Source organism: Pseudopodoces humilis, chromosome 1 (genome assembly GCF_049639895.1).
Source record: "Pseudopodoces humilis isolate 2021_Gansu_Grassland_sample_001 chromosome 1, ASM4963989v1, whole genome shotgun sequence".
Lineage (NCBI taxonomy): Eukaryota > Metazoa > Chordata > Aves > Passeriformes > Paridae > Pseudopodoces > Pseudopodoces humilis.
Genome location: NC_142200.1, coordinates 49654895 through 49680239, shown reverse-complemented (window position 1 = coordinate 49680239; position 25345 = coordinate 49654895). Strand labels below are relative to the sequence as shown.

Here is a 25345-nt window from a genome sequence, read left to right as displayed (position 1 = left end):
CACTGCTTTATCACCCATCATCTATAGTAAGCTAAAGTTTGACATTTTTCCCCCTTTGATCTGTCTTATCGAAACCAACAACCTCTGCCGAATGGACCACTGCAGAATAAAGAATCTGCTACAGAGGTAGGTTACTGCATCACAGTCAACTAAACCTTCTATATTATTTATTTTATATTATTTATTCAAAGAGCAGATTTATGTAGTAACATGGGAAGACTTTGCAGAAAAGACTTTCAGACACAATTTACCATTTCCAATAACTGTTAATAATTATTACCATACAGAAATAAAAACATTCTAGACTTATGGATAGATGTGGGGCAATCCCTTTGGGTTCTCTATGTGGCAAAATATGAAATAATATTTAAAATATATATAAAATATAAACCAAAATATATATTTATATATTATTATATAAAAAATATATAAATATATATTTAATGTACATTTTTAATAGTGATGTAAGGGAGGGTAGATTGATTGATTCTGTATAGGAGCCAATTACTAAGTAAAATAGAAAGACTAAGATAAGTGGTTAAAATTTCTTTGACCAACATAACCATAAATTTGAACTTTTAGATTAGAAAAAGAGTTCTTGTAAACCTATGAATCTCTGAAGAGGGAACAATCTATTCATTTACAGTTCTGACATTGTTGTTCAGGAAAAACAAAATGTTCTACTTTACCCACCTGTTTTCACAGTGGAATCGAGCCAGGATGTCTTTGGCTTTTGTTTGGCTGTTGAGTTGAATTGCCATAGAGACTTTTGAATGCAGTGGAGCATAAACTCTTATCACCCCCTCGGGTATGTCAGACTGCAAGTATGGAGGAAAAGTGACAGCTCCCTAAAATCAATATTCAATAGAGTAAGTCTAAGACAAATAACTGCTCTAGCTCAATTCAGATCTGCAACCTCATTTGAGGTTGCTTGCAAAACTCACTGTCCTGCATTCACCTGGCTCTTCAAAAGACATTTACAGTCATACAAATGCAAATCTGTAGACACAAATCAAATACAACACAAAGGCACAAAGCCTTTGGTAAGTAGCACATAAATGCAACAGGGTAAAGCCCTTGAATTGTAACTTCAACTTCTGTTAACATTAGTCAGTGGACCAACTGCTTATTTGAAAACATAAAAATTATTAAAATTATTTAGAATATCTGTTCTTCTAAAGATGAAATTCTCCTGAGGCATAAAGATCCAGTTCTCTGTTTCTGCTTCCTGTATCTTCGACTAGATTCAAGTGTGTGTACAGTAAAACATCAAGTACCATATGGTTTCTGTTAATTTGAAATTTGACCTTGTGTAGGGTTCAAACGATCATCTATGAAGTTTATGCACTCTTCCATGATTAATGGTGGATAAATCAATTAGCAAGGTTTGCATTCCAGTTCAAATCCAGTTAATACCATGCTGACCAGAACACAATAGTCTCTCCAGTCTCTGTCTCTGTGTAATTTAGAACATCTGAGACCTGGGGATTGCTTTAAGTGCTCTCAACATTAAACTCAGTTATCCAAACAGAATTTGCCTCCAATTTACCCCTCATATTTCAGCTCCTTGCCATGGCTACCCTCATTTTTATTAGATGTAAAGCAAATTACTCCGATCAATGGACTTGTCTTCCCAAAGGTGCAATGACTTCAGTAATTGACTCTCCTCAGAGAAGGAGTCTATCTGTGTTCATCCCAGGCTGAATTTAACTTTGCATCACAGTAGTCTACATTGCCATTTTAAACCAACATCTATGTCTCTATCTGCAGCACCAATGTATGTCCAACCCTACCTAAAACACTTCAGTCAGTGCTGGCAAATTCTTGAGAAAGGTGAATTAGAATGGATTCACCACTCATAAATAACATTTATCTTTCTACTTTTTCCCCCATACATTACCTTCTGCATTTTCTCTCTTGTTTGTACTAGGTGGCTCATTCTCTATTTCTCATAACCTTGTATACCATTCCTTCCTAGTTTGGCTTTTCTTTTGTTATTCAAGACTATTCTTCAAGAACTACAGAGTCCTTTACCGTTTCCTTGATTACTTTTACAATTCACCAGTCTTAATTCTTTTAAACATTCATGGAAGACTCTAAATACTTCATCTTCAGGTTATTAAAGGTAGTTAATACATGGAAATGCATGTAAGTTGCCTTAGGGACTGTGGATGTTGTGCATAGAGACACAACATGTCTTGTTGCCCAAACTGTATGTTGCACCTAATATGTAAAATAATTTTAGTTGTCTATCAAAGCAGCGTGCTCCAAGTAGATCTAACCATAATCTCTGTTTCTAGGCATTAGATAAAATTTGGTGGCTTTAAGACCTTCAAAGAAAGGTTTTTCTGTCAGATTTTCTTAAATCAAAACTGCTTCTGGAGCCCAGGAAATCCTCCAAAATATCTACCTGACTATACAGGGAATAACAGCACAATCTACCTCACTATGCGCTTAACATTTAGACACAGTTTAGGTGTTTATGGTAGGCAAACTGAATTTTCTCTGCTTACAAAGCTAGTGCAAAGCTCTAAGACTAAAGCTTGCAAGGAGAATATCAAGTGGCCTGTATCAGGACATGGATAAATGCAATTAATCCTAATATAGATTATCCTACTACTCAGCTATAGATCCATTCATTTGTTGAGTATCTACAAATCATCACTGTCAGAGACAGTCCACACATAACCATTTCTTATGAAACAGGTTAAAAAACAGCTTGGCAGCTTTGGCTGCTGGAAATCATTCTGCCTTCCTTACATTTTCTCAATCTATTCCCAAAACTTTGTCTTATTGGAGTGTTGGACTGGGAAGCACACCTTTCAAGATGACTCTCAAATCATCTTATTTTGTACAGCAAAATTTCCTCCCCACACCCAGAATCTTTAATGAGATAAAGGAGGGAGTCTGTTTAAAGTTCCCTTAAAACCTGCTTTTTGTCACACCTCTGGTCTTTCAGGTCTCTCCCGTTCCATGGTCTTTCTCCTCAGAAGTTTTCTCACTCCTTTGTCAAACATCAACTGTCTCTTGCTGTTGTTCATTGCTGCCTCATTCATTTTTCTCACTTGGGAAATAAGGAAGGATGGGACCTAGAGGGAGGAAACCAGATCTTAGAATATACAGTAATTTTCCCCCAGTGTGTCGGGTCTTCAGAAGGGCACCAAATTTTAGACAGCAGAAACTCTGTTTATTCCTAGAAGATACATGCAATCAGTAGCTTCCTGTAACAACCTACAGTTTTCCTTTGATGAAACTGAAGATCATATTTCATGCCATATGCAACTTTAAAGTGATGTTTGCAGCTGCAGGAGCTTTATTAGGAGATAGTCTTTGCAATCCCCATTATACCCTCCCTCTGCTATGAGAAAACGAGCTGAGACTGTCAATATCTTCAGGCCAACCTTAGAAGCCCAAAAAGCTGTACACACTTTTGTCCTGTTTTATTGTGGGCTAGACTTTAAGCAGACATCTAATCACATTCAAGTTTAGACATATCACCTATACATCCAGATTAAATCATTCTTCTGTGCATCACTGTATAAACAATGGTGTGGGAGAGGTACTTCCAGAAGGCAACTGATGCTAAAATAGATGTCTTAGATAAGCAAGGTAACTCTCAATCCAGAAATATCTGTTAGGGTACCCCATTCTATATATGGAAGACTCCAGTCAGTTTCTAAAGAAACTGTTTCTCTGTGGAAGGTCAGTTTATTCTGATTTCTGCACATGTCCTGCATATAGCAAAATCACTGCAGTGTAATGGAACCATAAAGGCGGAACCAGCACTACTCACTGTCCACAGGATGTCCTGGTACCGGATTAAAAGCCTCACAATGTGCGCGGTGGTGGCGGCTGCTTGCATTTCTTGTTGGTTTGCACGTTTCCCTTTGTAGATGAAGAGGTTTGGTGCAACAATCATAGACACATTCCACAAACTCATCTTGTTTTTCCCTTCATTAGCAACCACCTTCTTCAGGAACTGAAGAAAGGCCTGGAAAAGAACAGTACTTGTTTAATTTCAGGGAATATTTTACTTTTGAAATGCAGCATTTTCAAATGCACATGTCTGGCTGTTATATTTGCACTTGGAGGTGAAATTTAGTGGTTTTTTCATTGTATTTGGATTACTTTGACACTTGTTGTTACAACAACCTATGTCAACCACAGAAGAATAGTTAATGTTATCAAAATACACATTAATAAGTTATCTATCACTTAGAGCATAATCCGAAATTTATAAGGCAAATACAGTGTCTACACTATGGCTCTGAATCCTACAGTAGAGGTAAAATGTACACGTATTGCAAGGGAATAGTTAACTTTCTTCACAGATTACCAAATGTCCATTTTAATGTATCTGGCCAATGCTTTTTATATCACAGTCACTCAGGGAAATTAGTCTCTCTTCAAATCTGCACCAGTCCTACGTGTAATACAACCTGAAATTTCTGCCAGCAACCCCCAAACCTTTATTCTGGGATAACAAAAGCAAGAAGAGCTAAGTGGTTGTTCATTGATGTTACTTCTGCACATGCTTGTCAGAGGGAAAGGAAATCAATTTCCCCTTTTGGGTAGCTCATTCAGAATTTTGCTTGAATGTTTAAATAGCACAGTCTGTAGCTATGGTTAGAGTTGGGGTCTACCAATGAGTCCTGCAATATTGCTCTGGTTTCAGCTGGGATAGAGTTACTTTACTTCCTTTTATCTGGTACAGGGCTGTGTTTTGCCTTTAGGATAAGAATAATGTTGATAGCACACTGGTGTTTTAGTTGTTGCTAAGCAGTGTTTACGCTTAGTCAAGTGTAATCTTTATTTTCTCATGCTGCCATGCCAGCAAGGGGGCTGGGGTTGCACAAGGGCTTGGGAGGGAACACAGCCTGGAGAGCTGAGTCCCAAGGGATATTCCATACTATATGGCATTGTGCTCAGTATCTAAACTGTGGGGAAAACTGGTCTTGGCCCACTGCTCAAGAACTGGCTGGGCACCAGTCACTGAGTGGTGGAAAACTGCATTGTGCATCACTTGTTTTGTGTGTTCTAATTAATTAATCATTATTGTTTTCCCATTCATTTCTGCCCTATTAAACCGTTATTGTCTCAACCCACGAATTTTACTTCTTTTTCAAATTTTCTCACCCATCCCATTGGGGGGTGGGGAGGAGTGAAGGAATGGCTGTGTGCTGGCTTTAGATGGGGTAGAGTTAGTTTTCTTTTCACGCTGACCGATATGGGATAATCTTTGGGACTTGTGCTGAACAGTGTTTGTAATATAGATTTTTTTTTTTCTTATTTCTGAGTAGGACTTGCTGCCTTTTCTGCTTTTCATACTGCCACACTGCTGAGGTGCATGAGAAATCAGGAGGAAACACAGCCAGGACAGGTGACCAAAGAGATATTCCAGACCATGTGACATCAGGCTCAGTATAAAAAGGTGGGAAGAAGATGAAGGAAGGGGGGACTTTTGGAGTGATGGCATTTGTCTTCCCAAGTAGCTTGTTACATGTGATGAAGGCCTGCTCCCCTGGTGATGGCTGAACACCTGCCTGCCCATGGGAAGTGGTGAGGTCCCTTTTTTGCTCCGCTTTCATGAACAACTTTTGTTTTTCTATTAAATTGCATTTATCTCAACTCACGAATTTTCCAGCTTTTACCCTTCTTATTCTCTCCCTGATCTCACTGATGGGGGAATGAGCAAGAAGCTGCATGAGCTTGGTTGCTGGCTAGAGTTAAACCATGACAGGTATTAGCTGCCTCTCGGTTAAACCACAAAAACCATACCACTAAAACCACTGTCTTTGTACCCTGACATAGCAATTAAGATATTTTTACATACCCAAGAATTACAAAATAGAAACTGTGTTGGAGAAGTTAAGAGAGTGGAGCTGTGGTAGGGAGTTTTGTCATCACTCCTATTTTTGTACAGAAGCCTAATTAATAATAAAGTAGTATTTAGCATGTGTTTTACATATGCAGCTCTATACCCAAATGAACTTTGGTAGCAGAAACAACCCCCATTCTTTACAGAGCACTAGTAGATCTCCAGCTGCTTTGAAGACAGTTGCTGTTCTTATCCCTTGTACATACAATTTTATACATAAATACAGGTAAAGAAGGCACCTGAACTCATAAAGTTGTATCTAACCTGACTAGTGAAAGGTTTTCAGAGGCAGGAGACCTGCATGGTCCTGATAGCAGGGGACCTGATTAAATGTCTAGAGGTTCCTAGAAAGCTTGTTCACTCAGGTTTCCTTGATGTAGAAACAGGCCCAAAGATGCAACCACTGTCTCCTACAGTCAGGATATAGCTGCAGTCAGATCTGTGAACTTCCAGGCATCCAAAATGCTTGTAGCCACTGTGTTTGTATCAGGAAGTAGTACATGGGGGTGGGCATGGGTTTGTAAGGCAAGCTAGCTGAGGGTGAGGTCCTGAAATCTGTACTGAAGATGCACATTTTTACTTTGGACTACATTCTGCAGTCTGGTCCAATGCCCTGGGAACACTTCCAGTACCAGGAGCACACTAGGCAAGCTCCTAGAGGGCAGCTTCTCTTTTAAATTAATCCTGGAAAATTTCAGTTATACAGAAAATCCAGAAACTGGACCTGTTTTGTCCAAACTAAGTGAGTAGTAGTAATGAAATGAATATTAGAAATGAAATTAGAAATTAATAGTAATGATGCCTGAGATCCAGCAGTTGGATACCCCCAGTAACTATTTCTTTATTGCTTGTAAAAGAAATGACAGCCAGGAAATTTGAACACCTTTTCAAGGAAATAATAAAAAACACAGATGAATACTTTCCTGGTGTAGCATCTGAAAAAAATGAGTCTCTCATTTAAAAGTCAAAAGCACCACAGATGGCGGGTGATAGCAAATGAAGAACTTACCTTGGCTGTGTCTCTGTTGGCTTCAGGCATCAGCATGATCAACAGATGCAAAGCTTGTAGTTGTAACTTGATCTTGGAGATTTCTGAGGACATGAATAATTAATGCTTTTGAAATCCCCACTGCAATTGGTTTGTTTTGAAAACCTTGTGTCAGCAGTGTAGAAATACCAGCTAGTGCTTGGTTGAGACTAGCATGCTTAGGTGTTGATTAACCATACACTTTCCCCCAAGTATAAAATCACCTTAATGAGTGGGTTTTTCCTCATCATCTTGGATCTTTCTCACATGGGGACACAAGGCACTACAAAATTCTATCTACATAGTAACAATCCAGTATTTTTTAGTAATAGCTAGTTAGTCTTAGATATCCGTGTATTTGTTGTAGGGAATAAAGTCACTTTATTCTGCACAGACAGTCTTCTCCAAACTGCTGAGCCATTGTAACTGCATGCAGACTGGGAGTCACGAGGAGCAGACTCAGGTATGTAAAGTTTATGGGAAGAGGTCACCTCCTTCTGCCCTTTAAGCTACTCTTGGAGACACTGAAAGCGTGACTGCAACTTTATGTAGAGATCCCCAGTTTTCTGCACCAATTTGCTAATAAATTCACCATCCTGAGACTTTCAGTCTGTCCTAGCTCGAGTGTTTTACAGTGAAGTCATAGGCATGGCAAGGTACAATTGCATTCTTCCTGGAAGAGAAATTAACAAAATGTACTGAGATTGAGAGGGTGTATGTACACTGAAAACAAAGCCCAGCTGCCTGAGCCTTTCTGTGCTCATACATATCCCTGTACCAATGGTCTGACCTCAACATAAACTTTACCAGAAATAAAATAGGTCCAGTAGGTCCTGTAGATAAAGGACAGTCATTTGAGTTTACCTTGCAGAAATTTTCATTTGTGAAACCTACAATTAAGGTGAATCAGAGTCTATATATGAAAGTCATTACTTAATCACTGTTTCAATTTTTACACTAAACAGTTGTTTTGTTCACACAAAAAGCCTGTGCTAATAGCTGAATGCAGACACCTTTCTCATTCGAAAACAAAATCTTGCAGAAAATCAAAATGTTTAGGCAAAGCACTGGGTCTGTTTTTCTCTCTGCTACAGAGGAAAAAATAAAATTACATGACTTTTCTCTATATACTTCAGAGAGAGAAAAAATGTAATGTCTACTCTTGCATTTTATCATATTATCAGTCCATATCCACATACTTTCTACAAGTGTGATGAATGCAGGCAGATATTCTACTGTGAAGAGTGGGCTTGGGAGTTCTCTTATAAACATTTTCAGCAGTCCCGCTGCATCATTATTTCGTACTTGGTCCCAGTCAAAAGTGTCTTCATAAAATTTTGCCTCAAGTTCTTGATGTAGATTCTGAAAGATAAAATAAACGTTTGGCTTTGAGTCACTGCTGCTGATCCAGCAGTTTGTGATCACTTCAGAAATCCCTCTACAAGCAGCAGGCAGGGTTGTACAGTGCTTGAATTAAAGCAGCCCTAAATCAGTGACAGCCTAGGTACAGCCATGTGGCATTCAGAGCAGGTTAACAAGTCAAGTTCCTGCAGATATTTGGCAACCCAGGCTAAGTTTGGTTTGCTACAGCTAGATTTCTGCCAGTGAACAATCTGAACTATCTTAAAGCAAGGCAATTTTCTGCAATGTCTTAGGACTAGAAGCAGAAAACTCAGTTAGCACAGCTGCTCTTTTGTTTCAAACACTCTCCAGAGGTTTTGACCCTTAAGTCACAAAGGAGTAGTGTTTCTTCTTCACTGCCAGTGAACTTGCTAGATGGTCTGAATCCATGGGTCTTGAGCAAATGGCTTAAAATTCAGGTCTTCCCATCTTTGAAAGGAAGTTTTATGTTAGAATAATTATAGTTAGATTTGGTCAAATTGTAGAAAAATAAAGATACAAAACCATTACTGTCAGAAAAACCTTAATGCATAAAAAGACCCCCAAACCTCTGAAAGCACAGGAGAGATTTAAGATAGAAATGATGATTATACCATTTTGGGTTTTCCTTTAATCCCCTTGTTCTCCAGTGGCAGCATCCTGCTCCATAACAGAGGTAATTTTAGTTCTGGAGGGTCACTAGCCAGTGTTCAAAACAGGCATGTGAAAGGGAAATACTCAGCAAGGTTCCTAGTAGGAACAGGATTTGGCTTCAAATGCAGATCACTGATTGAGAAATGCAAGCTCCTCAAAAAATTGAGTTAAAAAGACTGAAGGACAATATTTTAATATAAAGATATCTATAAATAATGCAGCTTTTACAATTATTACTGGCCAAACACTGTCCTATCCATAGGAAGTTCTTTGCTGCTTTTTATGAGACCATTTATGACAAAATATATACACAGCAGATATTTGGTTTCAGATCATGATTTTGTCAGATGTACTTTAATATTATGCAAAAAGTTCAGTCCATTCAGGCAGAAAAACTTAAAAAAATGAATTCTGTTTGCCACACCTCACATGAATGGAAGGAAATTACATATCAAGTACAGTCACACATAAAGAAGTAGAATGGTTGCACAAATGGAAGTAGTAAGTTGTTCAGGATTTGGCATGAAATGTTAAAGTCTCATTTTTACTAGCACATTTTACTGGTTTTAATCTGGGCTATCTCAGCTTCCTCTGTATTCACATCCTTTGCACATAATCTATAAAAACACCTAGACTGAATTCTCTCCTGTAACTGGCTGGAAATGTGGAACAGAAAACCTCACCTCATCAAAAGCACAAGAGGACAGAATTCTACTCCACATTTTTCTGATGAGAACTGGGAAAAAGCCACAAAAATAGAAAGCAAGATTTTGGAAACACAAACACTTTTCTGACATACATATATATATATATATATACATACATACACACATATATATATTTATCACTCCATACAGGTAAGCATATATTTTATATACTCAATTTCCTCCCTCCCCTTCCTCATATACCTGTATCTATGTATGCATCTAATACTTTTAAAATACATGTTGCAATTTTTTTTTAACATGACTGATCCTTTACTAGACCATCATACATTTTTGGTTCACTGGAGCTTTTGTTACAGAGGAAAACTTGTATTAATTTCTTCTATTCATTGTTTTATAGAAGAGTAACCTTTAATCATTTCCATATGCCTTTTCTTTCTCCAAACAAGACTGAAATAAAGTTGGAATGCCCTCGAGTCCTAATGTCATAATAATGTATGAAAGCTTTTGAAGGATGAAATCTGGATCTGCTTTGAAAATAAATCTCTCTCTTGCTTGTTGGTTTGTTGAGCAGACTCAAATGAAACCAAAACTCAAATAATTTAAAACTTTCATATGGGCAGTTTAACTTACCACCTAGTATAGAGGAATTGAATATGAAGTCATATCTCATAGCAGCTCCCAGGATACAGATTGTGAAAAAGACATGAGCAAGACACACTACAGTGTATGCAAAGAATATGAAAATGATTTAATTAGATCAGAACCCTGCTATGTAATCTCCATGGAAAGGCTGGAAAAATTTGAGATTGTGTGAAATAACATTCAAGCATTTGAATGAAAAAATGAGGAAGCTGAAAAGTACAGGGCAAGTTAGGAGTTGCCTTCTGCCAGATGTGGCACTTTTCAAGGCTCTAGGTTCTTTTATCAATGCAGAGTCAAAGGAGTTGGGATGCTGCTGCCTACCTTTGGTGTGTTTAACGTAATGCTACTTTTTCTTATTCAGCCATTTCTTATGATCCTCAGCCCACCCAATTGTTTAGCAATCCCCAACATTTGTGTGGCTGCAACAGTGCTGAGACTTCCTGCCTCAGAACACAAAACTAGCTTCTTTGAGGAAGAAAACGTGACAGTAGGATGCACTGTAAGCTGTTGCTTAAACCAGATCAAAAAAAGCCTAAGAAAAAAAAAAAAAGCAAAATTCTGGGAAAGAGATAGACCTTACTAAACCCAGAAAAAAAAGTCAACCAAACAAAAAACTGTCCTGTTTTTCTAATTTGCCTCCTCCAGCTCCTGGAATGAAGTTGGTCTGGAGAAACAATTCCAAATATTACTGGCCCACAGTGTCAGGTTATTGGGTGCCAATTATACTGTGTTCATAGCCCACAAATAGCCTGTGAAAATGCAGTACTTCAGGCTGCCAACAGTGAACAGAGGCCAAATTTCTCTCACTTGGAACATGAAATTGCAAGATCACAGACGATAAATGAAAAATAAAATGACACAGAGGTTAAAATGACATAGAATAAGATCTTTATCTGATGTTCACTCAGTTTAGGAACTCTGCATTTCTGAAATAAATTAAAACAGAGATAAGATCACAGCAATTTTGGATGACAAGAGATAAACAGAAAGGATGTCTCAAAGTTTTGTGGAGAAAAATCACATTCAACATCAAGTTTGTGCTTTATATAGAACATTAACTAAAGCAAAGTAATAGACCAAATGGTCTGCGATTTATTGGTTCCCAGGAACTAATTTGACCTTTCACTGGCAAGAGTAGGAATGCTGAGCTACACAGATCAGTATTTATGTGCAGTCTGAATTTGTGTGTATGCTATATTATTTTACATAGAGTCTGTGGTCCACAAGATGGAAAACTGGCTTGGGTGTATACCTTGACTCTGGACGCAGATCCAGGAACCCGTAGAATTCCTTCAGTTTCCAAACCTGTTTCCTCAAGCTTGAGCAGCAGCTAAAAGAAGACACAAAAAACCCCAGGAAAATATTCAGAAGCACTTAATCATTCTCCTGACTTCCTTTTCTGTCTAGGTATCCTTGAAACTAATCTGAAAAAGATACATTTCTATGGAACTAGCTAATGAAATCTAGCCAGCTCATGAAAACAAATCTGCCTAATTTGTCTCCACAGTCCTGATTCTGAAGTAAGGCGTATGCAGAGTACAGAAAACTGCTAATGCAATAGGCTCTTCTGTCCTTGACTTGAGAGTTGGCACTGCTATAGAACAATTAACACGTACATGTATTAATGAAACAGCAGATATACTTAAACACAATGGTGTTTTGAAGGAAAAATAACCTCTGAGAAATGTTTAACTGTGCCCCAAGGAGCACAATGGAAAGGTCTATAGATAACATGGGCTTTTTGGAACTGAGAACTCAGATTAGAAAATCATCCCCGGATATTTTATTTTGAAAATTCTGTGAATAGAAGACTAAATATTCCACTCCAATTGGTTATTAAAAAACAAAATAAAATAAAAAGCAGTTTTGATTTTACATAATTTTGAACATTGAGGAAATTTAAAAAATCCCCAGCATTAATCATACAGCTCTGGATTTTCATCACCAGATCTGCTTCCTGCCCTAACCTTGATTCTTCTAATTTCCAGTGTTATCTTGATAAGGCAGCAGTGAAGCTAACTGAAAAGTCATGTAAATGCCTAAGTTGTGTCAGTTTTTCCCCTGTAATTCCCCAACACTTCTCCTTTTTTCAGTATTTACAGGGAAATCTGTTGCCATTTTGAGTCTGTGTAAATCTGTGCAATTGCACATGTGCTTGTGTCTGTGGACCCGCCTCCAAGACATTCACAGGGTGTCCCTGTATGGCCAAACGCCTCATTTAAATACCTCTATCTTGTTGTACAAACCTCAGTGAGAAGATACCACTTCCGTTCTGGAAACAGTAGCTAAGTAATACCAATGGTTTGAATTAATGTGAAATTAAAACTCCTGAGATAACTCATCTCTGCCACTTCTGCACACATGTATGTAATTTTACTTGGCTCTCTATTTTAATGAAAAAGGGAAACATTTTTTCCTGAAGTTTCCTGCATGGTATCACATAACAAAAATCAAAAAGGGTCCTCACCACAGATAAAAACCAAAAAAAGGAGCAGGTTTTCTCTCTTTGTCACAAAGTTTTCAAACCACAACATTCAATCAGACAGTCTGTAGACACCTGCCAGTCTGTAATGCCCGTCAGAAACTTCTCTTATCTGATGACTCTCTGAGTGTCAATGCAAATGATGGAAAAGCAAATCGTATTGACCAAGCCAGCCAAGTGATACTCACTTTTTGGAAGATAAGGGGTACTTTTATTCCAGGAACCTTCTTTTGATCATTCTCCAACAGTACAGTGAGAGGGACACCGAAAAGACCATTCTCTTAAAAAAAATAACAACAAATGTGAAAATGAGGAAACACAGGCCACATCTTCGTTCAAAGCTGATGCGCATGATGGGCATGACTGCAAAGGAGATGCCACACACGGTACCTCGTCCCCGCACCCTCTCCACGCGGTTCCTCTTCAGTTCCACGCCCAGCGCGTCGTAGAAGGCCGTGAGCTCGATCAGGGAGAGGTAGCGGATCTTCTTCATGTCTTCAGGAGAGAGGTCCCCAACCTCTGTCAGTCCAAAACGGCTTTTCCGAACAATGAATTTCTACAGTAGAGATGGGTTGCATCTTTATTTGCACAAAAGTTACAGGAGGTGAACTTTTGTTTTAAAAGAGATGTGCGTATGTGGTTGGAGGTCATGTTCAGGTAGATGGATAACAATAAAGAAATGAACCAAAGCATGTAGATTGGCCTGGTATGGTGACATAGCTTCCATCCACCTGAACATAAAATTGAGCTTCCTCCTCACCATTGGACCCTTGCAGTTTGACTGGGAAGTGGTGCTGGAGCACCTCAGTGCCTCTACTTCAGCTGGGACAAATGAGTTACGTGCTTCTTTAAAACTTCTGCCCAGTTTCAGCAGGATGTAGTATTTTGCTTTGCTTCTGCCTTCCCCAGAACATCTTTGAATGCTGTTGAAGTGGCTGACACAGTTAATCATGGATATGGTTCCATACCAATTGTATGTGTGTGATGAATCCATGCCTGCTTTGCACAATGCTATTAATTTATGAGGTCTTACAGGGGAGTTCAAAGTAAAGATCTGAGGGAAAGCCCAGAAGCAAAATTGCTTAGTCCAGAAGCCAATCTGCCAACTTAGTGGTATTTTTTATTACTCAGGAAAGCATAGAAACAGGACTCCCAGGAGCTAACAAATAATTTGCTCAAGCAGACTTGAACTAAATGATACTGAGTAATTTGGGGGCATGTGAAGATGTCTACATATTTTAGAAACTGCAGTGTCATGGACCAGAGCCAGGAATGTGTCATGACAGATGCCTTTGCACAAATGTCAAAAAGAACAAACATCCATCAGTTTCTGACATAATTTTTAGACATAATAACAAAGTCATAGTAAAAAACCTGCTTTTCAAAGGACTGTGGATCTTTGGTATTGTGTGTTTTTCAAATTTATTGTAATTTAAACCAGGAATTGTTAGTCAGAGGCATAAATAAATAGCATTACAAATCATCTCCTTCTTTTATGGAACTAAGTGGAAACCCAGCCTCTACTAATGTTTGGCTTCTGGAGATTTCAGCTCAGTCCTTCAATTTTTTTAACAAATCTGGACTCAAGATATTTAACCCATCTTTAAGCAAGTCAAACTGATTAAGAAAAAGGCAAACAACAAAAAAAAAACAAACCCTAAACCAAATCAAAACAAAAATTAAACTTACACCAGATTTCAAAATGAAGAGAGTACAAAGGACACCTAGATCATGTAGTATAGGACTTCATAAATTTCATTGCATATGGTCTTTCAAGAGGGGTTAACAATAATTGGGGGAGAAAGACCATAGGGAATGGAATAATTTATTTACATGCTGCCTGGGGCATTTTTAGCACAGAATATTCCCTCCTTGGAATGAAGCAATTCCACTGTTACCCTTATTCTGATACTTAATATAACCAAAGCTGAATGGGGTATAGCCTTCTGAAGACACATAAAATACTAAAGAGTTATCTACACATTTTGATTCCAGTGATGCAAAAGGTGCAAAAGTAGTCAAAATGCACTAAATCACCTTGAAAAAAAGGAAAAAACCCAGACTGTATACATATATTTTCTGGGGTGAAGGAGAGAAATTTCTAAGCACTGCAAAACTGATTAAACAAAGATTTTCCACAGTGGCTGTTTGACTCCTAGGGTCATTATCATGTGATGCTGTGGTTAATACAAAATTTGGGGCTGGCTGTCTTTCTCGTGTCACAATTTTCCAGTGGTTTTTCTTACAGTGGTGTCATACGCAGTTTTGAAGGAGGCTGTGCTATCCTGAAATTAGATTACTAACGTTTTGGCTAAGGATTGTGTCTGATATTTTGTGATGTTGTTTCTATGTGGAACTGTGCAGTGTACTCAGGCTTGTAGTTCTGTAATATCTTCAAGTAAGTCACATGGATCATGGTCCCACATTGGAGAAATCACATGTACTTTGGGGAAATCCCTATGCTCCTGGGGATGTTGAGTTGAGTCTTGTAGGAGTCAGGGGACTCCCTGCTGCAGGGGACATGCTGTTTTATGATATATAATGTCTCTCTGTGCAGCTCTGTACACAGCATCAGTGAAGCTGGCTATGTTGTCAGACCCACCCTGGAGAAAGTGTGATGTTGCACATCATCCAGTGCAGCCTCATTGTCCCACCATGGGGAAGGAGGGACAGTCCTGAATGTAGGGGACTTGTTGCTCAGTGTAACAGAGCAAGAGGTGATTTTTCTCCTGAGGCCCATTATGGTCTGAGTCATCACAGGAAAAAACCAAGTACCACGAGTGGCAGCAGATGAAGTAAGGGAAAGGCCAACATCATCAGACTGTTGACTTTATTCAGAGACACTCTGCAACGACTTGGAATATTTCTTGTGTGGTCTTCTAAGCTCACAAAATTATGTCCTGCATGCAGAGCAGCTCAACTCCAGCACAATAGTGGCATTTTCTATAGCTTATCGATTATGAATCCACAGATCCATCATATTCAATATGGCATCTTCTCTTCCCTCTTTGCCACCAGTTTCCCGCTCTGTCAACTGAGAATTGTCTGTGCTGTTGCACAGAAAAATTTGTGAGCGTGCATGTGTTGTACTAAAGGCCAAAATCATCATGAGTGCAGAGATACCCTTACTCTACACAGGACAACAAGTTATCCCCACAAAAAAACCCCAAAACAAACAAACAAACAAAAACAGAAAAACCCCCAACAAAACAACAAAACACCCAAAAAAACCAAAGGCACAAAAAAAAGCACAGGGATTTCACATAAGTTATGTAATCTACTTAGTATCTTATCATTCAACATAGAAGCTTTTTTCTGCATTTCAGCTGCTTCTTCCTTGATCGAATCTGAGATGGACAACTGACTAATTCTCAGATAATTCAATGTCTGTGTGGATTGTAACAATTTCAGATTAGTCTGGGACCTCAGGACATCCTAACATTCAGGATTTTTTTCCAAATACTTTAGAGCTATTTCATACATGTCACTAAAGAGGCAGTTTGAAACACTAAATTAATGCTCCAGTTTTCAGTGATGGAAGTTGTGAGGGCTGATGTAAGTAGAAAACTGACTTCCATGACTTCATTCCAGATAATGACACAACTTCTCAGTGCATGTCTGGTTGGATGATAAGGCAAACTCTTCTTGAACAATTCATGTACTATCACCTATAGTGTGATTGCACTCAATACTGACTGGAAACAGCCAGTACGCAGGACTAAGGTTTGCTTTCCTTTCCTCCCTTCATCTGCAAAGGAATTTTCAATCCATATGTTAACAAAGGCAGATAATCTGTGGGGGAAAAAAGTAGGAAAGTAGACCAGTAATGAAAATGATTGTTAGCTTTAATGCCAATAAGCAGTTTTTATTTCTGAGTGAAAAAATTGTGGATGATGCAGTATTAGTGGACTGAGTTACACACACTCATCTGGGTGCACGTATTCATGATGGGTACAAGTGAAAACCTGGCTTGGATATCTACATTAACTTTGGGAATCAATCACAAGTAGTAGGCAGGCATATTGAGAAGCCTCTACAAAGCACACACTGCAAAGGCCAGATCATGGGTCTTAGCAGACTCCAGCATGCTGGGGATATAAAGCAGGAAACTGCTGTGTTAAAGAAAACAACAGAGGAAATAAATGGAGAAGAAACTTACTGGCAAAGCCGAGTCTTCCTTTTTGAACCTCTGGTTTTTGGGCCACTCCTGGGTTTTTGGAAGGACTGTAATGGATTCTGAGAAAGAGACATCATAGGAGAGCTCTTCTGTTATGGATGGGCTGCCTTTATCTACTCCACAGTCTAGACAGCTCTTAGCTGAAAATAAGGGAAATTATATATGAATGATGAATTGCACTTAAGACAAAGACACTAAAAAATTGAACCAAGATGACAAAATTCTTGAGAAAGTAATAAAGGAAGTGCTTCAAAGAGGAATTTCAGTGCAAACCACAGCATGTTCCTGTTTTGTCTCAAGGAAATAACCCCTTAGAAATAAAATCCCTCTTTTTGTTTTAGATTATTTAACTTGTTGCTTTCTGTGAGAAAAATAGTCAAGCTGGAACTTCCTGTTTATCAGGAATTACCAAGTTTTTTACTCCATCCTTGTCTTCCCAGGCCAGCAAACTGTGGTGGCACTTGTCAAATGAATAAAAATAAAAGGTCTTGACAGAAAAATGCTGTTGGCACAGTTTCTCAGGTTACTCATGACTTATTTACAATCACAAGACATTGTGCATATATTTTATGTGGTCACATACACATATTTCTCATTGCTGATAGTTTAGGTGGATAGCACCGTAACAGGAAAAAATGTACAATATTTCAGTTTGAAAAACACTCTATCTACTGACATTTCTAGTAGATATTGTGAAATGACTTATTGCTCTTCTCTAAAATTTATTCACCTCCTTAAATTACTGGATGTCAGGGGAAAAATTTTGAAATCAGTACAGCTAAATCCAGAAATACGCTATTGTCATGGAGGCCAAAGTGTAATAACATAAATGAGTTCCAGGGTTGCAAACTTTCCTGGTGGATCTCTAATATCTCAGGTCAAGTTTTAGTTTTCATGTAAGGTTCAGCTCCTACACCCAGCTGGGATGGAATCATAAATTTAATTGAAAGTGAAACAAAATTTCAGCCCCCAGGACTGCAGAGGAGAATTGACTAACATGACACAAGTGTATTCAAAAGCCATGGCAATCAGAAAGTGAATTAAAAAACATTACATGACTTATAAACTTGTGCATGACCCATGTTCTCTGTATCATTGCATTTACAGTTGCAGGGAGTTTTTTGCAACACCACTTATTTTACAAGTCTGATATGAAAAAAGTTAAGTGTGTTATTAAGTGGCTTCTGGTTTCTGAACTGTGGCTTTAGTTGTTGTCTAATGTCATAGCCATTTAAGATGTTTTCCATCTCTCTTTCCACCCTTGGACCTGGGACCACAGACTGCTCATGGTACCCCTGGGCATTTGGTTCCCCATCTGTTTCAGTAAAACTGCTTGCAGAGCAGAAGTATCGGCAGAGAAGCTTTTGCCACCAAGGAAAATGTCTGGGGCACTGATACAAACATGCAAGGGACTAGTTTAGAAATTTGGATACTATATCCCTTTAGTTAAGCCCTGAACAATGGTGATGGGAAGAGCTTTCAAACTAAGAGATGGACATTGTCGTGGAAGGTTGCCGACAATTATCCAGACACTGAGTAGAGAAGAGCTATTACTCTCATTAGCACTGCCAATCACTGTCAGGGAAAAGCATTTAAGGGATAACACCATTCATAGATCAGAATAACAGGGCAGAACTAGGAAAATTATAAATTTCTAATGCTACAATTTATGCAGTTCTGGAGAAGGAATGTGGAGGAAATATGCCTCTTTGATTTGTAACAAGAAAATACACCAATGACATATTTTGGACAAATTCTGCATGGTAATGCTTACAGATTATTTTTACATTCCCAGCCTTGCAATGATCAGCATTTTTTAGATGCTGATGCCTCAGGGGCAGCAGTTTGTGTCTGTACAATGTTGGTCTTTAATGGGAAACTTTGGTTCCTGCATGACAATAAGCTGACAATGATTTTAGAGAAATATATGCAGCACTACGCCAACGTGAAAGAGGGGACTGACCTCTGAACCACAAAAGGGTCTTTCTGTCTGTCATTTTACTAAGAGGAAGTGAACACTGGTTACACGTTGTCATACTCACAGCTAACTGATTTCCAAACTGGCTTCTGCCCAGGAAGCTGGATACCATTAGAAGATACTGGTGACACTGGAACTGTCTCAAATGTGGGCTGATAGGCAAGGAAAAATGATCAGACTGCAGTGAAGGCAAACGTCTACGGACAGAAACTGCTACAGTTCAAGCAATGGTGTATCATTCTCAGCTTACACTCTCATGACAAGATTAAACAACCTGTTGTGATTCTTCAGAGTATAGTTTTCATAGCCAAGCTTGAGAATCAATCTTCCCCAGACTGCACAGATTTAGACCATGCGGAGGTCAGTAACATTGCAGCTTGCTGTACCTAATGAGTCCTGTCCTATAAAATGATTGAAATTAGCTAAGTAAATTGCTGTACAGAAATAGACTAACCAAAAGATCCTCCTCAAATTGTAATTCATCCTGGCTTTAATCATTTTGGCCACAAATCTTTCTGAAGACTCTCTGGCATATGTTGAGTACCTGCTATTCCCAGTGACCTGTCAGAAATCAGTCTGTCTGCTACCTCTTGTGATTTGGGCACCAGAGTTATTTAAAGATGGACGTCCTCCCAAAGGTTATACACTAATACTTTTATCAGTGAACTGCAAAAAAAAATTTTGAGGGAACAAAGAAGCATTTTCCATAGTCAAATTAATTTATTTCCACTCCAGAAGTCATTCTGCGCTGCACAGAAGTGGCTTGGCAGCCCAGGGGGTGACTTCCAAGCAGTGTCACCTCTTAGCAGTGGAGTTTTGGCCTTGCCCTCAGCAGTTTTGTGACTCATAAAGACAAATCTGAGTGTGTTCCATGGGCACTAGCAGCTCACTATTTGTTCTTGAGTAAAAAAAAACCAAAACCAAGGTCAGGAATTAAAAAAGTGCTCTGAAGGTTACTCAGCGAAAATAACTACAACATTCCAAATCTGTCTTATATTTTTTTCTGCTGTTAGCTGCATGCTTGTGGGAATTCCTGAAGTCCCCAGCTTTTCTCAAACTTGCTGTCTCACACACCCTGAGCCTGATGGAACAGACACAGTTTTCCAACTGAACCTGCAGCTGTAGGGCCCCATGAGCTCTTAATACCAGCTCTTTTAATTGCTCTTTAAATTGCTAAGTCATCTGTTTATCAACAAGTAGCAATGCCTCAGGGGGGAAATTCTGTTTCCCCCAGTTGTAGTAAATGTGTGGGAGAAGCATTCAGCATGTTAAAAATTTCAGATATTTAAAAGACAGGCAGCTCTTCTAATTGGAAGCCTAAAATAAAGTTTTAGTTGTTTTACTCAATCTTATCCTCTGAGCTATTTGGGTAAAAAAGTCAAATGTAACATGAATAAAATCTCTCCTGAGAGAGTCCATTCAATGGCTTGTGAATTTGATAGCAAACAGGAATTGAGTCACATGGACTTCCTCTGCCAAGAGACTGTAAGTACCATAGATTTTTTTAAAAAAGAAAACTGGATACTTTTATGATAAAATCCCACAACATTTACACAGAAAGCTTCAGGATATAAAAAAACAATATAAATTTCAGGTGGGACTATAGAAGTGGAGAGGATGGCTAAACTCGCCTAAGTAATTTGGAAAAATCAACCATAAAAGTAGTTATGCTTCTGCTTAAGATTCAGATGGAGAAATTAATGACAGATATTAGCAACTGGCTCATCTACTTTCAGTGCTCAAAATGTCTGACCCTGTGAACAATATTCAGAATAGATTTACAGTCAGTCAAGTTTATTAGGAAAAAAAAAACAACAACACTTCCAGCCTTGTTACATGGGTGAAATGAGTCGTGAAGCACCTGCAGTAATCTGGTTCTGATAAGCAGGGCAAAGCTGGCAGACACAGGTACGGAAGATGGAGTGGACTGCACACCTCAGCCTGGCACCCAACAGGGCTGGCAGCAGGCTGCCCTAGCCTGAGGAATTGAATAATGTGAACCATGCACAATAACTGGGGTACCTGGAAATGTCATATTCTCAGTCCCATTTCCCAGCCTTCACAGTGAGAGTGTATAATGAAACCAAATCTATGTCTCTTTTGTGAAAATGTCTTCCTTCCCTCCCCCAGTTTTTACTTATTTTAATGTTAGGAAGACCTGGAATAAAACCTTGTTAATGCATGAATTTAAAGATACAGATTATTTCTGTAGAGTAAAAGAAAATTAAAGAAGTTTTGAAGACTTCTCTCAATGAATGTGAAAGACCAAGAATCAAATTGTGTCCTTAAATAAACTGGGACAGCTTTATTCATTTGCCTGGGGCTCCAGCAAAGGTGAGACTTCCCATATCCTGATTTTCAACTGAAAATGATTCATTAGACACACTAAAAATGAGCCCACTGCTTACTGCCACAAATACACAGGAATTTCCAATGGGAAGACAAAATCAGAAGAGCAAGGAGAGGATGGAAATGAGGTAGATAGACAGTTCTTTAGTAGCTACCCTCATTGTAGAAGATGTAAAACCAAATAATTGGAGCACCAAAGAAACCAAATTTTACTTTCAGCCCTGCAGCTAAAGGAAATAAAGGCAAATGAGGATAACCCTACAGCTCTGGACAGGATACAATTGCCCATGCTTTGAATATATTCATATTTCCAAGTACTGCCATCACAAACACCTTTTCATGCAAATAGCTCTGGGTTAGTAAGTGATTCTTCTTTAACTAGGACACAATTTTGTCATGCATTGCTGAAGTAAAATGCTTGTAAAAACTCTTCAGGAGTTTTAGTTAATTGCAATGCACAGGGTTGGGCTGTTAATGAACACAGAGCTTCATTTCCTCTCTCCAATAACAGAATCAATGTATGTGTGTCTCCCATTTGTATTCTGCTGTTGATTTTTCTAAGCTCTGAGCACTAGCAGAGCCAAGAGCTTCTGATGGAAGCAGCAGGGTAGGTATGAGCAGCAAGGAAAATCAGGCCACTGTGATTAATAAACCATCCAATTTAAAACTCAGTAGTGTGGCTGTCAGTCGAGTCTGCTGGCTGTAGACCTGTCTGAAGCAGAGCAAAAGCACTTCAGCTGGGACAGGCTGCTCTACTTGCCAAGGCATGGCTCTTTGTAAGACTGCAGCACCTTTCCAGGACAGACAACAGTAAAAAATCACAAAATCCAAAGCTACCAAACAAGAAGAGTAATAGCTGGATTTCCTTTTATTTCAGTTAATTTTGTCTGTTGAGGGGACAGTCCTGCAATGAGGGCATGGACCTCAAGGCAGGATGGCTGGAAAAGCACCCCTTTGTTCTGTGTTGACCCATGCAGAGCCTGGCCACTAGGCAGTAGTAGCAAAACATCTAGCAGGCAGCGTTTTTTCAGAACATAGAGGAAAAAACAAGGGCAAATCTGTCCTTTTCTTCCCCCAGTCCAGATGACAAGTAATTTATGCCTCTTCAGGTCCCCTAAATCTCATCTCAGGTGACCCTAGTGAGCTAATCATCTTTTCTCTCATCATTAGCCAAGGAAGAGAGTAATCCGTCCTGTGACCCATCCCTCTAGGCTCTTGTGAGTCTTAGGTTGTTGGGAAGAGGGTGTAAATCCATTCTCCTAATGGAGAGGATTATAGAGTTATGTGAAACAATTAGAGCTGGTTTGCTATTTGCAGCATGTTTTGTTTACTTCTAGCCCTTCCCAACTAAAAGGTAGGATGGGTAAGCAAACCTGCATGTAATTTCAAGCAGCCTCACAGCCTCTCTTGCCCAACTGTGCTGAAAAGATTTGTCCCTCCTCATCTCCTGCCACTCTTTTCTTTTGGCTGGGTTGTTTTATTGTGCTTCTCTTCCCTAAACTGATTAATCACAAAGATTCACAGGTAGCTGTTAGGGCCATGCCCAAAGAGGCAGAAAAGCTCCCAGGGACTGCTGATACCCCCTTAAAAAGACCACTTGGGAAATCCTTAAGTCAGGGACACAAGCCCTCCTGAAGTGTGTTTATCCCTGAAGGGCTCATAATTAGGACAAAGTTTCTAAATTCTGTAACAAGCAGCAGAGATAGGAGCAGCTGTGAAAAGGAAAATGAGAGTGTTGGGGACTTGCAGGCTTTTAGAAATACAATGTTTCACAGTCTGTTGGAGGGAGGTGACGGTGTGCTCTGCAGTTGGGTTTGGGCATCTGGGTTTAACATCTAGGTCAGCACCTGCAGAACTGCATATTTTTGTGGGAAGAAGAGCTAGAAGACTTAATTACTTATTTGACCTTATCTTTTAGACTTTCACAATACAGAACTAGTAAGCGAACTGAATTTTGGAGGAAATAAGACATTGATTTGAAGGGCAATTGCTCTGAAGATCCAAATTCCTTTTACAAATGAGAAACATTATCAAGTGAGAAGGGGAAAATAAGCAGGTCAAAAATAAATCAATAATGTGCCCATCTGAGAGGAAAAGAACAATGCTCATTTGGCTGATTGAAATTTATTAGGAAACTTAAGCTTTTGTAAAAAAAAATTAAACACCTTATGGTTTACAAATACTTGAATCAGGAGAAGTAAGCTAATATAATTAGAAGGTCCATCAGCTTTTTAATGGTCATGCAAACATGCCTGATATCTCTCAGGAAAGTAAGTCACAGGAAACTACTGGATGCTTCTGGATAATTTGTGGGATATGCACAAGAGGTACAAAATAATCCAGGTGTTTAATTTGGAAACAAATAGGTTAACTATCTGGACATTATATCTTTGCTATTTTAATATAACTATGCAGCTTCAATTTTGTTCCCAATTTTTTTTTTTTAATAATCCAGGATATCAAGCCCTGAGGAGATGGTAGAACAAACAGAAAAGGACAAAGAAATGCCATAATGAAAAATAGTTTCTTGGAGTCCTATAATGGCAACAATTTTAATATTAATTTTAAAGGAGAGCTTGTGATCTTACTGGTGACTCCCATTTAAGATATCATGAGTGATAAATGCAAAATCACATGTGTTGCTTTGAGCAATGGACTAAATTCACGCAGCTGACTGCGTTCACCAGAATCAAAACATGCACTGACAGGAATTAGTACGTTCAGAGCTATCCTCAGGGAAAAATGGATGAGACCTCCAGAGGTACTGCTGATTTCTGAAGCCATGAATCAAATGAACAGTTAATAGGTGTTCATTTGCTATATAAGTGAAATGTAACTGCCAGTGTACAAGTTACAATCATGCTGGCAGGTGTTTAATTGCTTATGCATATTCGAACCCCAGTTGCTTCATTAGACAAGTTTTACTTCACCACTGAGACTGCCGAGTAAATAGCAAGTGTCCCCAGAAGCCATCAAAATTTTGAATAGCTGCCAAGAGTAACTCACCAATTTCCAAAAAATAAGGGAATAAATATTAGTCTTGACATGAGGTTGCAGGAGGAAGGCTGGCAACAGATACATCTTTGTTACAGGTTAGTTACAAAACTGCGTACCATTCTATTTGGTTTCTTCCTTTCCTCTCAAATGTACTATATACAGTAAAAGACTGGTCTTAGGGTCAGAAACTGCTATAGGCTGTCTGTACATTGTCATCAGGAAAGGGTTCCTGTCTGGCAGAAACTTTGATGAGCTACTTGCAAGTTGCATAAAAATTAAGATCAAAGGCATGCACGAGGATACTTACAGAAGAGTCACTGGTGCCAAAGATGTCTCGCACATCCCGGACTGTGTGCTTGTTCTTCTTCCTCAGGGTCTGAGTGTAGGTGTTGTACCTCTTCTGTACAGCAGCAGCTTGAGTTCTGGTCAGAGTGGACAGCAGGGCTTGGCCATCCTCCTCCTCAGCTCCTGAGATCAACGTGGATAAACCTACGTCTTGCAGCCATTCTGCCTCCAGTTCCCCTTCTGTGGAGGAAGAGAGCATGTTAAAAAGCCTGATAAGGAAGGGAGAGGGGGCTGAAGGAAAAGAGTTGGCATGATGGATTGCTACCACAGCCTTTACCTTGAGAATACTCTAATTCCATCCTTTCTTAGGCCACAAGTGCCAGTCAGTTTTGTAAACATATTGTCAATTTTCAGTTTGTCAGAGTCTGCACAAGAAAGGCTTATGAGGAGAACAGAAGAGGCATTTCATCAGCATATGTGTGTGAAGAAGGCAGCAGAGTAACCAGCCAGACAAAGCAAGGTCCCTAAACTTAACTCCTAATTCCAAAGCATAAATCCCCTCAATTACCATTTATATTACGTTCACCATTTGTGGCATGGTGTACTGGAGAAAGCCATTTAGCTGGTGGAAATAAAATCAGTACTCCAATTCAAATAAACAGAAATTCTGGAGGTGTGTATGCAATAGAATAATGTATTTGCAAACTAATGATGCAATTTCAGATTCCAGAGGGTTGGCTGGTAGTCAGCTAGTGAAGAAGCCACACTGAGAGAAGAGTGATGTCCACCAAGTCAAATTGCTTGTTTTGAACAAGATGATTAAGAACC

General features: G+C 39.0%; 1 protein-coding gene across 2 annotated transcripts in view; it reads right to left on the bottom strand.

Moving 5' to 3' along the window:
- Positions 1–25345, bottom strand: part of ARHGAP28 (Rho GTPase activating protein 28) — a 76722-nt gene that overhangs the window by 5847 nt on the left and 45530 nt on the right. Inside the window, exons 3-13 of one of the 2 annotated variants that reach the window (XM_005517249.3) lie at positions 24540–24757; positions 18951–19038; positions 16891–17048; positions 13122–13287; positions 12920–13011; positions 11502–11579; positions 8105–8267; positions 6888–6970; positions 3794–3991; positions 2946–3089; positions 694–848 (exon numbers count right to left, since the gene is read on the bottom strand). In XM_005517249.3, coding sequence (XP_005517306.1) covers positions 694–848; positions 2946–3089; positions 3794–3991; positions 6888–6970; positions 8105–8267; positions 11502–11579; positions 12920–13011; positions 13122–13287; positions 16891–17048; positions 18951–19038; positions 24540–24757 — 1543 coding nt within the window. The remainder of the gene's footprint in view (positions 1–693; positions 849–2945; positions 3090–3793; positions 3992–6887; positions 6971–8104; positions 8268–11501; positions 11580–12919; positions 13012–13121; positions 13288–16890; positions 17049–18950; positions 19039–24539; positions 24758–25345) is intronic. The other variant, XM_014257535.2, reaches the window with a different exon arrangement.